Below are 13,363 nucleotides of genomic sequence, written 5' to 3'. Positions count from 1 at the left end.
GGCCACCAGACAGGTCCAACAGCAGAGTCTTTATGTTCGACAGCAAATTCAGATACAAAAGCCCACCGCCATCATTCCTCATGCCCTGTCTGTCCAGGGCTGGGCTGAGGGAGACATAGGAGTGGGGTGGGGAGGTGGGGGTTCACAGCAGTCTTGTGTTTCAAATGCAGAGGTAGGGAGCTCCTCTGGAGGAATGGCGGGAGGGGGGATTATTGCATTTGCTGAGGGGGACGCTCCCCCTTTTGAATTCCTTATGTCAGGAAACCAGGGAGGTCAGGACCCCCAAACAGAACCCGAGGCCGCAGGGAGATAGAGGGACCAGTTTGGCCGCTGATGTGGAAAGTGTTGCGGGCGGGGTCTGGCTGCCCAATCTGGCTGGTCTCTCCCAGAGCCTGATCTGGCTGAGGTAGGTGGGGAACAGGGTGGGAGTAGGGGGGTAGCTGGGACCCCAGCCAGGCTGGGAATTAGGGAGGAGTGGTACCGATTGGAGTGGGGCAGAGGCTCAGCCCCACCTCCACGCCACATCCTGGGACTGCTGGGCCAGGGCCAGGGCCAGGCTGAGCCGGATGGCGGAGCCTGGGCGGTGGTGCCCCCACCCCAGGGGCTCCCACCAGGCCCGGCTCAGGTCATCGCAAGGTCCAGTGGGAGTCCTAGTATCGGCCGACCTTGGCGTCCCCAATGGCACCCCAGACGTCAAAGACGAACTCATCAGGAAAGGCAAAGTCACCAAGCCGCTCATCCAGGGCCTCGGCCAGCTCGTCTGGATTCCTCTTGTCCTTCCCAAGCTCTACCATGGTGGCCGCTGGGGGTGGGGGAGCAGAATGGAGGTGGTCAGGGCAGACCCAGTCCACAGGACCTGGAAGCCTCCTCCCCCAGACTCCCACCCCTCCCAGATTCAAACGCCAAGCACTCACCCAACTCTGTGTCCCTGATGCCCATGTAACTCTCCAGCAGGTCATCTACTTTCTCAATTGCCTTCTCCTCAAAGGCCGAGGGCTGGAGGTGGGGTGGGAGGAGGGACAGGGGCATCATAATAATGTAAACATAACTCTAATTGTATTTACTAAGTGCCAGGTCTCTTTTTGCCACTTTATCTATATTAACCCTCAGTTCATTCTCAGGACAACCCCGACATTATCAGTATTATTATCCCCCCCATTTTACAGACAAGGAAACCAATAAGGCCAACAAGAAGGGTCCTAGAGCTGGGAGGAGGCAGAGGTGGGTTTGAATCCAGTGCCTGGAGCCCAGCTGGAACACTCACCAGATCCTCTACAGTGGCAGGGCCCCGGGATCGGAGCCGGAGAGTCCCTCTGCCAGTGCCCAGCTGGGGGCCGGAGCCAGGACGGCCACCTCCTGAACGCATGCTGATCATGTCTGCGGAAGGCAGGGGAGGTGTGAGAGTGGGGGAAGCCCAATTCCAGCATGTTCTGGACAGGAACCAAGACATCCTGGTCTTAGACACTCCCCTCTACCTTTCCAAGCTCCTGCAGGCTCCAGGGGCAGTTGGGGGCTGAGGTGACCCCAGGAGGGCAGGATTCCTGACAGGCTTGGCATGGGTGGGAGAGGGGCAGCCAGGGGCTGGGAATGGAAACGGCTAAAAGGGACATTAAAGGGGACCACATCTCTCCCAGGGCCCAAGGGACAGGAAGGGGATGGGGCCTTGATCTCTAGCTGCTTTCCCCAGGGTCATTGGGGGGAGGGAGGGAGGGGCATAATAGCTGCTGGGCCACGGACCAGCCCTAGCTGCTTGGGGAAGTGTTTCAGAGTCCCCCACCCCCACCTTAGGGGCCTGGAGCCCATTCCTGAGAGTTAGTGAAGCCAAACTGGAAAGTGTGGGGGGGCTGGCACAGGGCAGCCAAGCCTGGCTTATAGGGGCTGGGGGGGTTGGGGGAGCTGGCCAGGGTTGGGGGCGCTTGGCTGGGCTAATGGCTCCTGGAAGCTGGATGCGGGGGCAACTTCCTCCTCGTCCCCACCCTCCTCCCAGGCTGGGCGGAGGGCCAGCACCCCCCTCCCCAAGGCAAGGCGGAGCTGTCCCTCTTTCCAATTAGGCCTGCTGGGCTTGGGGCGCCACCTTCTGGTGGCTCGTGGCACTGCAGCCCGGACCCAAGTACATTGGGTGGTCCAAGCAGCAGCTCCTCACCAAAAGCTTTGCGGGGCTCCGTGAGCTTCAGTGTGAAGGTGCGTCCTCGGGGCAGCTCCTTGAGCAGCCGGGCCACCTCGTAGTGCCGACAGCCCAGCAGGCTCTGCCCGTTGATGGCCTCGATCATGTCGCCCACGCTAATGAGCTGGATGTGGTCAATGACGCTGCCCTCCTTGATGCGCTGAGGAGAGAGGAGCTGTCAGCCCTGTGGCTCCGCCCCCAGACCTATGGCCAACCCCCCCCACACACACACACACAACCCTCAGGCACCTTGATGAAGGCGTAGCCAGCCCCGTTGTCCGTGATAGTGAGGCCCAGCGCCTCCTCCGACTTGAACACCTCCACCTCCTTACGCTGCCCCTTGACATGGGCAAAGATGAAGTCTTCCAGCCCAATCTGGCCCCCCAGGAGCTTGTCCATGTCCACTTTGTGGGTGTTGAGGGTGCAGAACATCACCTGCAGAGGTAGGAGACACTTAGCTCTCACCTCCCTCCCTCGTCCTTTGAGGAAGAAGGAAAGAGATTCTGGAAAGGCCTGGGGGTCCCCACCCCAGTGCCTGACCACTCCAGGAGCCAGGGCAGGGCCCCACTGGGATGTCAGCTCAGCTAGGGCTGAAATTTCTGTCCTAGCAAAAATCTCCCTGCCGGTTCCAGGGCACAGAGCCCGGCCCACGGTGGGTGCGTAGTACATGCTTGTGGAATGCATGAAGGGCACAGACACCCACCCAGCCTACTGAGACCCCTGTGGCTACTTCTTGCTCAGTCCCTCCTGTCCTCTTTCCTTGTGTCAAAGTCCTTGGGGTCAGGCCTCTCTATGCATCGTGGAGAAGTGAATCTTGCACCGGACCTCCAGCCCCCACAATCCACTGGGGTGCAAGCCTCTCAATGCATGATGAGAATGCAGCATCCAGTCCTGGACATCAGTTCCCATAATCCACTCGGGCATAGGTGTCCCAATACCTGATGAAAACTCAGCATCCAGCCCGGGTCTCCAGTTCCCCATCATTCCGTCTGGCATAGGCCTCCGCATCTGCGGCTTTGGCACTGAGCCACAGTTCAGGACCAGAATGCACGTCCAGGCCTCCAGCCCACCGTCAGAACCCCGGGACTCCCTGATGTGTACCTCGGCAGGGGGCAGCCGGAAGGCCTCCGCGATCTTGCCATACAGCTCCTTGACATTGGTAAAGCCCTCGATGCGACCAGTGGGACTGCCGTGGGCCAGCTGGGTGTGGAACACAAGGCGGGGCCGCAGGGCCGGGGGAGGGGGAGGCAAGCCCATTTGGGGCCCCCCTACCCCACCTCCACCCAGGGGCCCCGGCTCCTCCACACCCAGCCCACCACGGCCTGGCTCAGCTTCTTCATTTTCCACCAGAGGTGGCGCCTTTTTCCGCCGCCCCAGTCCCAGTGGCATGAGCAGCGGGAAGAGGGAGCACGCCCAGGAGATCTGCAGGGTGAGAAAGTGGGTTTAGGACCTGCGCAGTGGCCCCAGGACATTGTTCGCCACCATTAGCACCTACAGGCCCAATGACAGAGAACAGAGTGGCTTCAGTTCAAATCCCTGGCCCCAGCACTTTCATACTCATACATAATATTAGCAGCTAATATCTATATAACCCCATGCTAACTGCTCCATGACCTTACTTAACTGTTACACTGCATTGTGATGTAGGGATCATGTTATGTTACTAGAGGCCTGGTGCAAGAAATTTGTGCGAGGGGGAGGGGTCCCCTCAGCCCGGCCTGCACCCTCTTGCAATCTGGGACCTCTCGGACATCCCTCTCGTAATCCGGGACCACTGGCTCCTAACTGCTCACCTGCCTGATCGCCCTTAACAACTCTGTCTGCCTGACTCATCACCCCTAACCACTCTGTCTGCCTACCTGATCGCCCCTAACTACTCTGCCTGCCTACCTGATCACCCCTAACCACTCTGCCTGCCTGCCTGCCCGATGGCCCTAACTGCTCGCCTACCTGCCTGATCACTCCTAAGCATTCTGCCTGCCTGGTCACTCCTAACCACTCTGCCTGCCTACCTGATCACCCCTAACCACTCTGCCTGCCTGCCTGATCACCCCTAACTGCTCACCTGCCTACCTGATCACCCCTAACTGCTTGCCTGCCTGCCTGATTGCTCCTAACTGCCTCTGCCCCTGCCCCTGCCACTGCGGCTTTGTCTGGAAGGACGTCCAGAAGGTCGTTTGGCTGTCTGGTCTAATTAGCATATTACGCTTTTATTATTATAGATTAGTGGTTCTCAACCTTGGCTGCACATTAGAATCACCTGGAAATCATTTTTTTAAAATATATTTTATTGATTTTTTACAGAGGAAGGGAGAGAGATAGAGAGTCAGAAACATCGATGAGAGAGAAACATCGATCAGCTGCCTCCTGCACACTCCCCACTGGGGATGTGCCCGCAACCCAGGTACATGCCCTTGACCAGAATCGAACCTGGGACCTTTCAGTCTGCAGGCCGACGCTCCATCCACTGAGCCAAACTGGTTTTGGCTGGGAATCTTTTTAAAATCCTGATTTCTGGGCCTCATCCTCCAGAAATTCTGTTTCTTTGTTATGGGGTGGGGCCACAACATTAGTAACAAAGAAACAGAATTTCCGGAGGATGAGGCCCAGAAATCAGGATTTTAAAAAGATTCCCAGGTGATTCTAATGTGCAGCCAAGGTTGAGCACCACTGTTATAGATGATTACACCCATTTAACGGATGAGAAATGGAGGCCCAGAGTGGTCGAATTCCTCTTTATTTTTCTTTTTAATGTATTTTTTAAAATATATTTTTATTAATTTCAGAGAGAAAGGGAGAGGGAGAGAGAGATAGAAACATCAATGATGAGAGAGAATCATTGATTGGCTGCCTCCTGCACGCCCCCTATTGGGGATCGAGCCTGCAACCCCAGGCATGTGCCCTCGACTGGAATCGAACCTGGGACCCTTTGGTCCGCAGGCAGACGCTCTATCCACCGAGCCAAACCAGCTAGGGCCCTCTTTATTTTTCTACTAGAGGCCCAGTGCATGAAATTTGTGGATGGAAGCAGGGGAAGGGATCCCTTAGCCTGGCCTGCACCCTTTCAAAATCTGGGACCCCTCAGGGGATGTCCGACTGTCAGTTTAGGATCCCGCAGATGGGGCCTAAACCAGCAGTTGGACATCCCTCTCACAATCTGGGACTGCTGGCCCCTAACCACTCTGCCTGCCTCCCTGATCACCCCTAACCACCTCTGCCTCCCTGATCGCTCCTAACTGCTCACCTGCCTGCTTGATTGCCCCTAACCGCTCGCTGGGGGGGTGGCTGGCCAGGGGGCAGGGGCGGCCATGGTTGTTTTAGTCTCTGGTCGTTCCACAGTTTCAGTTGCTGGGCTTTTATTATATAGGATCAGTTGCAGTCATTAGTGCTATACAAAAAATTTCTGGCCCTCCCTTCAGAGCACATAGGCAGAGGGCACTTACAGACCCTTACGATTGGGCAGACATGTCACTAGTTCTGGACAGTGAGTTGTGGGAGGAAGTAACACGTGACATTTCTGAACTGAAGTGTTTAATTACTAGAGTGAGAGCCTCCAGAGGTCTATTTCTCCCTGGCAGGGTGACCAGCCACAAATGAAATGGTGGTGGCTCCATCAGGCCAGGCCCTACGTGACTACAGTGAGTGGAACTTCCCAACAAGCTGCAATGGACACGGAGCAGGAATGAAAATTAAACCTTTGTTGAGTTTGACCACTAAGATTTTTGTTCAGCCACTAAGTTGTTTGTTCCTGAGGCACAACCTGTCAGGATTGATAGAATATTTTTCTTTCTTCTCTCCCCGCACTGTCTCCCTTACTCCCCTCTCCCTCCCGTCAAACAATATTTTTGGGGTATTTACAATAATCCATACACCATTTCAGATACTTCCTTCAATAAGCAAGGTCCCTGGCTTGGGCCACCACGTGCAGTTACACAGTTATTCCCTGGTGTGGTGATGTGTGTGCTAGGAGGAAGGGCTGCCTTTTCCCAGTTCACTCCTAGGCGTATCCTGGCTAAATGGGGCCCTGTTGTGCTGCCCAGAAGCATTCATTCAGAGGAGAGGTGTAGCTAATATAACTTCTAATAGTCCCATGAAGACAATAAAACAAGAAAAGGTCTATAAACCAGGTCAGGGAGGGCCTCTCTGAGCAGGTGAAGCTGAATCTGAGACTTGACTGATGGGAAGAAGCATCCACACGAGGATGTGAGGCAAGAACATTCCAGACAGAGGGAACAGCCAATACAGAGCCCCTGAAGTGCTGGGCATGTCTGAGTAACAATAAGGAGGCCTGTGTAGTTGGAACAGAGTGAGTAAGGGGGAGAACAGGAGGAGGAGAGGTAAGGAGGTGACAGGCATACATAGGAGGGCCTTGTGGGCTGCAAGAAGGACTTGGGCTTTTGCTTTGAGTGAGGTAGCAGCCATGGCGGGTTCTGAGGAGACTCATAGATCAGCCAGAGACCAGTGGAGATGGAGCGGAGTAAGCAATGGGAGGGTATGAAGAGGGAAAGTAAAAGAGGGGACATTAGCTGACTGTGCAGGGCCTTATAGACTGGGAAAGAATTCAGATTTCATTTTTCAGTCACATGTCCAAAGTCACGGAGGCTGGCTGCATCCTCAGGTCTGACTCCCAAGCCCAAGTTAATAACCATAAAGCTGTCCCCTAAGCGGCACTACTTTCCTGGGCCTCAGATGCTTGGCCTGCAGATGGGGACATTTTATCCCTGGCCAGGTTGTGGTGAGGATCAAATGAAACCAAATTATATTTTTCTGTGTAAAAGACTTCCTTCCCTCCCTTCAGGGAGCTGTCCTAGATTCAGTTGAGCCCAGTGGGATGCACCCATCCTCATGCATCCATTCATTCATTCGTTCATTCATTCATCTATTCTCCAACCCCTCCTCCAGTATCACCTGGTCCAGCCCCATCATCACTCACCTAGACGAGTGCAGTTGCCTCCTCCAGGTTTTCCAGCTTCTACCCTTGCCCCCCACAGTCTCTTGTCAACACAGTAGCCAGAGTGATCCTGTAAAACATAAGCCAGATCATATCTGTCCTCTGCTCTGAACCCTCCCAGGGCACCTAACTCAGAATAAAAGTCAATGTTCTCCCCTCAGCCCATGAGCCCCAAATATCTGCCCCTCCTCCCGTTACCTCCTTGCCCTCACCTCCTCCTACTCTCCCCCTCGCTCACTCCCTCCTGTCACAGAGGCCTCGACCCAACACATTAGGCATAGTCCTGCCTCAGGGCCTTTGCCCTGGCTGTGCTCCCTGGTATCCACATAAATCACTCTCACATCTTTCAGGTGGAAAATATATTTCATCCATTTAGCTTGTTCATTATCTGTGTTCTAAAAGGGCAGGGAATTCTGTCTTATTCATACCTATATTCTCAGTGCAGAGACCAGTGCCTGACACATAGCAGGTGCTCAATAAATATTTGTTGAATGATTTATCCTAATATTCACCAGCCCATCAGATTCTATGCCTGGCTCTGGGGAGACAAAGAGGCACAGGCGTAGTCTCTGCCCTCAAGAGGGTCCTGTCCCCCCAGCAAAAACACAGGCCCCACCTCTATGGTCCCCTATCCCTTGCTTGTCAGCACCTGCCTGGGCACAGGGCAGGTGCTTCATCATCCATGGAGACAGGTATTGTATCTCTACCTTTTTGTGTGTGTTTTTTCCCCCCACTCTCCTCATAATCAATGATGCTGAATACCTTTTAATACATTTATTAACCACTTAGATTTGCCTTTTTGTTACTTGCCTCCTGCACACCCCCTACTGTGAATGTGCCCGTAACCAAGGTACATGCCCTTGACTGGAATCGAACCTGGGACCCTTCAGTCCGCAGACCAACGCTCTATCCACTGAGCCAAACCGGTTAGGGCAGTCTTTGCCCATTTAAAAATAATTACACAGCCCGGCTGGTATGGCTTAGTGGATTGAGCATCCTCCTATGCACCAACAGGTCATTGGTTCAATTCCCAGTCAGGGCACATGCACGGGTTGCGGGCTTGATCTCCAGTGGGGGGCATGCAGGAGGCAGCTGATCAATGGTTTTCTCTCATCATTGATGTTTCTTTTTAAAAAATATATATATATTTCTTTATTGATTTCAGAGAGGAAGGGAGGAGAGATAGAAACATCAATGATGAGAGAGAATCATTGGTCAGCTGCCTCCTGCACGCCCCCTACTGGGGATTGAGTCTACAACCCAGGTATGTGTCCTTTGCTGGAATCGAACCTGGGACCCTTCAGTCTGCAGGCCGATGCTCTATCCACTGATCCAAGCCGGCCAGGGCCATCATTGATGTTTCTATCTCTTTTTCCCTCTCCCTTCCTCTCTGAAATCAATAACAATATATTTTTAGAATAAATAAATAAATAAAATAATAAATAAAAACATATTTTAAAAAGTAAACAAATAAATAAAACTTTCTTCATGAAGCATTAAAATAAATACATAAATTATTACACAGCTTGTCTTTTTTTCTTATTGATTTGTGGGAACTCTTTATATATTCTGGATACTAATACTATATATCCTTAATACTATTCTTTTTAAAAAAAATATATTTTATTGATTCTTTACAGAGAGGATGGGAGAGGGATAGAGAGTTAGAAACATGGATGGGAGAGAAACATCGACCAGCTGCCTCCTGCACGCCCCCTCCTGGGGATGAGCCCGCAACCAAGGTACATGCCCTTGACCAGAACTGAACCTGGGACCCTTCAGTCCGCAGGCCAACGCTCCATCCACTGAGCCAAACCGACCAGGGCTTAATACTAGTCTTTTATTGGTTACTTCATTGATAGTACCCATCATTGGATCTAGCACACAGTAGGCACTAACTGAATATTTGACAAAAAATAAATTCTGAATGGATAAACCAGTGGTCAGCAAAGTCATTAGTCAACAGAGCCAAATATCAACAGTACGACAATTGAAATTTCTTTTGAGAGCCAAATTTTTTAAACTTAAACTATATAGGTAGGTACATTGTTATTAACTTAATTAGGGTACTCCTAAACTGGCCTTTGCTAAAAACGTCCTCAATCTGATTGAGGTACGTTCACTGAGGTCAACCTCTTCCAACTCTCCCATCCTCAACTCGTGCATGAATCGTGAGCCTCCCCCGAGCTGTGTATCCCGCAGCCTGCCTGTGCCATGTCTCCTGTTGCCCGACCAACTGACACCCCCCACTTCTTCTAACGCCACTTCTTCAAAATAGACTCGCCCAGGCCGAAAACCTACTTCTGCGCATGGGCCACGAAGTTTCAATCGCACTGTACGTGTGCGCCCGTGGTGGTATTTTGTGGAAGAGCCACACTCAAGGGGCCAAAGAGCCCCATGTGGCTCGAGAGCCGCGGTTTGCCGACCACTGGGATAAACCATTACTGTCTCAAGTTATTTTATTACACTCAATGATTAAAAATAAAAATACTCATCATCATGCCCTAACTGGTTTGGCTCAGTGGATAGAGCGTCAGTCGGCCTGCGGACTCAAGGGTCCCAGGTTCGATTCCAGTCAAGGGCATGTACCTTGGTTGCGGGCACATCCCCAGTGGGGCGTGTGCAGGAGGCAGCTGATCGATGTTTCTCTCTCATCGATGTTTCTAACTCTCTATCCCTCTCCCTTCCTCTCTGTAAAAAATCAATAAAATATATTAAAAAAAAAATACTCATCATCACCTCCTCTGATTCCCCTCCATACACTGGAAGGCAGAATGCTAAGGGCTTGAGTCTGAAATCTGGCCTCCCCACTTCATAGCTGTGTGGCCTGGGGCAAGTATCTCAAGCTCTCTGAGTTCTAAGGAAACCCTACATGTGCCAGGAACAGTTCCTGGCACACACTATAAATGCTGGTGAATATCCTCAACCTCCTTATTCTTTTTGCCCACACTCACTACCCTGGTTTGGGATGGCTGCGTGTCCTCACCTGTGAGGTGGGTGGTTAATGACTTTGCCTTCCAAGACAGAAGAGGCAGGGTGGCCTGGGTTCAAATCCCACCTTTGCCACTTACCAGCTGTGTAGCCGTAGGCAAGTCACTTCACTTGAAGGGGCCTCAGTTTCATCTGAAAAATGAACGGAATTCCTGTCTCTGAGTGCTTGTGGGATTCAGAGAGATTATGCATGTAACCTGCTTAGCACTTTCCCTGACATTCAATTTAAGGAAGCTGCTATTATTATTGTCGTTATTACATTGCCTCCTCCCTTGCCTTGCCCAGGAACATTCCAGTCCTCTCTGCCTGCCAAGGCCTACTCTAGGCCACCTCCTCCAGGCAGCCTCCCAAGTTTGCCCCACCATCTTAGAATTGCCCCTGGGGTCCAGACGGCTTAGGCCCATGAACTTAATTACATGTTGCCCTGGCAGAACTCTTGTCTTCCAGTCTCAGGCTGTTATTTAACTCCATGTCTCTATTTTAAAATGTAAACCAGATCATGTTACCCCCCTGCCTCAAATTTTACAACAGTTTTCTTAATGTGACCCTTGCCTCGCAGAATCGCCACCTTGGCTGCATCTCCTGCCTCAGCCACCCTATTCCAAGCTTGGTCCAGCTTCAGAGCCTTTGCCCTGGCTGTGCCCTCTGCCTGGTCTTTGCAGGGCTGGTTCCTTTTTTGTCATTCAGGCCTCAGCTCTAAAGTCACCTCCTCTGAGAGCCCCCTTTGTCCAGAGTTTCTATCATGCCACCCCCTCATATTTTATTCATAGCACTTATCATCCTTTGTAGGTGTCTTCTTTACTTGTTAGCTTGTTTGCTGTCTGATTCCCCTGCTAGAATGACAGCTCCCCAAGATTTTTGTCTTGTTACTATTGAATCCTCTGTGCCAGGAACAGTGCCTGGCACAGAGTAGGTGCTCAATAAATATTTGTAGAATGAATGAATATATTTTGTATCTTCATTCTGAGTGCTATCTGAGGCCCCGACCCTCAGAACACGTATGCCGTGGAGGTGGTACCTGCCACCCTCTCCCCTGGTTCTCAGGCTCCCCTCACACCTGAACACAGGGCCAGAGAAGAAGAATTTCAGCCCCAGCACTGAGTGGGTTAGCTGGAATTCCAGCATCCCCATCTTCTCTTCCCTGTGAAAGGCCTGAAACTTAGCAACCCTACAGCCACACAGAATTATAATGGGGCGGAGGGGGGAAGGGGTTGTGGCTGGGGGGGGGGGGGGGGGGCAGGAAGCAGGGAAGGGAGCTCACTCACACAAGCTCAGCTGGAGAGGGGGTACCACGCCCAGGTTCCCCTGTCCAGCAGGGTATTGCTTTGGAGAGGAGGGCGGGAGGCCTCTGATTCAGTCTTGAAAAACCAGCTCCTGGGTGTTTCCGGGGAGAACGCCTACTGCCCTGGCATGGGCCCAGGCTTCCCAGGGGCACCCAGCAGGCATGGGACTCCAGCATCCTGGCCCCCTGCCTTTCTCCCCGGCAGATGTCACTCTATTCTCAGGACCCAGATAGTCCGGCCTTGCTTTCCCACTGAGGGAAGAAGAAACATGGGGACAGCTTATTGCTTAAGAGGCTGCTGTCTGCTGAACTCTGGGGGGGTAGGTGTGGGGGTGTGGGAAAAGCAAAGACCAGCAGGTGTGGCCCAGATAGTATGTATGGTGTGTGTGTGGGGGGGGGTGGGGGGCGGGGTAGGCAGCAGCAGGTGGAGGAGCTGCTCAGGGACATCTGAGCCATGAAGCCACTGCACATGTAGCCATGTAGTCTGGCCTCTGAGGTATGGGTTCGAGTCCCAGATCTGCCGCTTACTAGCTGTGCGACCTTGGGCAAGTCACTCCACCTCTGGGTCTGCTACTTCACTCCTTAAAGAAGTAACAGTACCTCTCATGAGGTGTTTAAATTAGTGGTCTGCATGGTAGATACCTGACACTAAGTGTTCACTTAATGCTGGTCGGGGTGATATTTTTCATTATTATGATCGGGACCCGGTCCTTCCCAAGCCCCGCCTGGGCCCTGGAGGATTGGGACGCGGCCAGCTCCGGGGAGGTGCCTGGGTAGGGCTCGGAAACACCGACCCCCCGTCTGTTCCCGTCGGGACGGGGCTGTGCAGAGGGGTGCAGGGGCAGGGTGCGGCTGGAGACCCATTCCAGCGGCGGGGAGCGTAGGCCCCCTGCCCCGAATGGGGAGGGAGGCGCCCGGCTGGGAAGGGGCCTCAGGCATCCCCCTACCAGTCCAGCGGACTCCGGCCGCCGCGTCCATCGGGCCGGCCCCACCCCGTACGATCGGCCGGATCCCCGCGAGTTCACGACAAGGTCCCCGCAGCGGCAGCGCCGTGACCCGCCTGCGGGGACCACTCACCTGCGCCGCCGCCTCCCTGCGCGCGCCCGGCTCTGCCCTCCACAAACTCCGGCTGGGGCCTCTCCCGCAGCCTCGGACGGGGGGCGGGGCCGGAGACCGCGCCCGACCAATCAAGAGTGGCCTCCTGGAGCTCTTGGCCAATCCACGCCGCGCTTCAACGAGTCGGGTGGAGCCGACCGAAACATTCCAGAGGGATCCCGCCTCGTCCGGCTCTTCCCGACTCCCCTGCCCTGCAGCGCAGTGGACCTTCCCGCCCCGCCTAAGCCGCGGCGGGCTATACCACCGCAGGGCGGCGGAGGGGGGAGCTGAGGCTGGGCCCCGGCGAATCGAGGGGAAGGAAGGAGACGAGTTACCAATGGGAAGCTGGGGCCCTGGGCCACGTGCTGTGGGTTGAGTGTCTCGGGGGGGGACGGGGTGTAACCAGCGGGGGACTGGCCGTGGGAGCCCGGGGCTGAGTTTGGGGGAGAGAATGCAAACTCTCAACATCCCGAAAAGCGTACCTTTAGAAGGCCTGGGAAAGGGCCAAGGGCAGCCCCCAATCCAGTTCTCCGCGTGGCCTGGCCTGGCCTGCCCCTGCCCCAGCCTGGCCCTCGGAGCAGATAAAAAGATGCATTCATTCCAGGGTGGCGGGCGGGGGACTGAACTGAATAGGGAGGGTCCTGAGTGTCCCTGCTTCCTGGGGTGTACAAAGGACAAGGGCATTCATTCATTCATTCATTCACTCATTAAATATTTAATGTGCCCCTGGTCGGTGCCAGGCTCTGTCCTATCTCTACAGACACACCGACTAGTAAGCTGAATGTGCTCCAGGGAGAGGGAAACAGTGCGTGCAAAGGCCTGGAGGCTGGACAGAGAGATAACGTCCTTTAGGATAGGAGCTAGCACAGCAGTGTGAAAG

General features: G+C 53.8%; 1 protein-coding gene across 4 annotated transcripts; it reads right to left on the bottom strand.

The window, feature by feature from the left end:
• Window positions 1–14: 14 nt before the first annotated feature.
• On the bottom strand, window positions 15–12,563 carry GIPC1 (GIPC PDZ domain containing family member 1). Of its 4 annotated transcripts, XM_070416164.1 has the most exons (9): window positions 12,466–12,563; window positions 10,187–10,238; window positions 7,098–7,185; window positions 3,266–3,586; window positions 2,414–2,599; window positions 2,144–2,324; window positions 1,265–1,377; window positions 915–996; window positions 15–802 (listed from the first exon to the last, which is right to left on the bottom strand). In XM_070416164.1, the coding sequence occupies exons 4-9, from the start codon at window positions 3,551–3,553 to the stop codon at window positions 651–653; spliced, it is 1,002 nt and encodes a 333-aa protein (XP_070272265.1). In that variant the 5' UTR covers window positions 3,554–3,586; window positions 7,098–7,185; window positions 10,187–10,238; window positions 12,466–12,563; the 3' UTR covers window positions 15–650. The 4 variants fall into 4 exon arrangements, with proteins under 4 accessions (XP_070272265.1, XP_070272267.1, XP_070272266.1 ...); XM_070416166.1 differs by lacking the exon at window positions 10,187–10,238 and having other exon boundaries at window positions 12,466–12,532; XM_070416165.1 differs by lacking the exon at window positions 12,466–12,563 and having other exon boundaries at window positions 10,102–10,187.
• Window positions 12,564–13,363: the final 800 nt, after the last annotated feature.

Source organism: Myotis yumanensis, unplaced genomic scaffold (genome assembly GCF_028538775.1).
Source record: "Myotis yumanensis isolate MYYU_CA2020_CCGP unplaced genomic scaffold, mMyoYum1.0.hap1 SCAF_5, whole genome shotgun sequence".
NCBI classification, from domain to species: domain Eukaryota; kingdom Metazoa; phylum Chordata; class Mammalia; order Chiroptera; family Vespertilionidae; genus Myotis; species Myotis yumanensis.
The sequence above is the reverse complement of the archived record's forward strand: the minus strand, read 5'-3'. Positions and strand labels throughout refer to the sequence as shown.

Coding starts and splice junctions, on each gene's coding strand:
- GIPC1 (XM_070416164.1), bottom strand. CDS start 3,553: ATGCCACTGGGACTGGGGCGGCGGAAAAAGGCGCCACCTCTGGTGGAA. Junction 2,600..3,265: donor TCCGGCTGCCCCCTGCCGAG/GTACACATCAGG, acceptor CTACCTCTGCAG/GTGATGTTCTGCACCCTCAA. Junction 2,325..2,413: donor CTGGCTACGCCTTCATCAAG/GTGCCTGAGGGT, acceptor CTCTCTCCTCAG/CGCATCAAGGAGGGCAGCGT.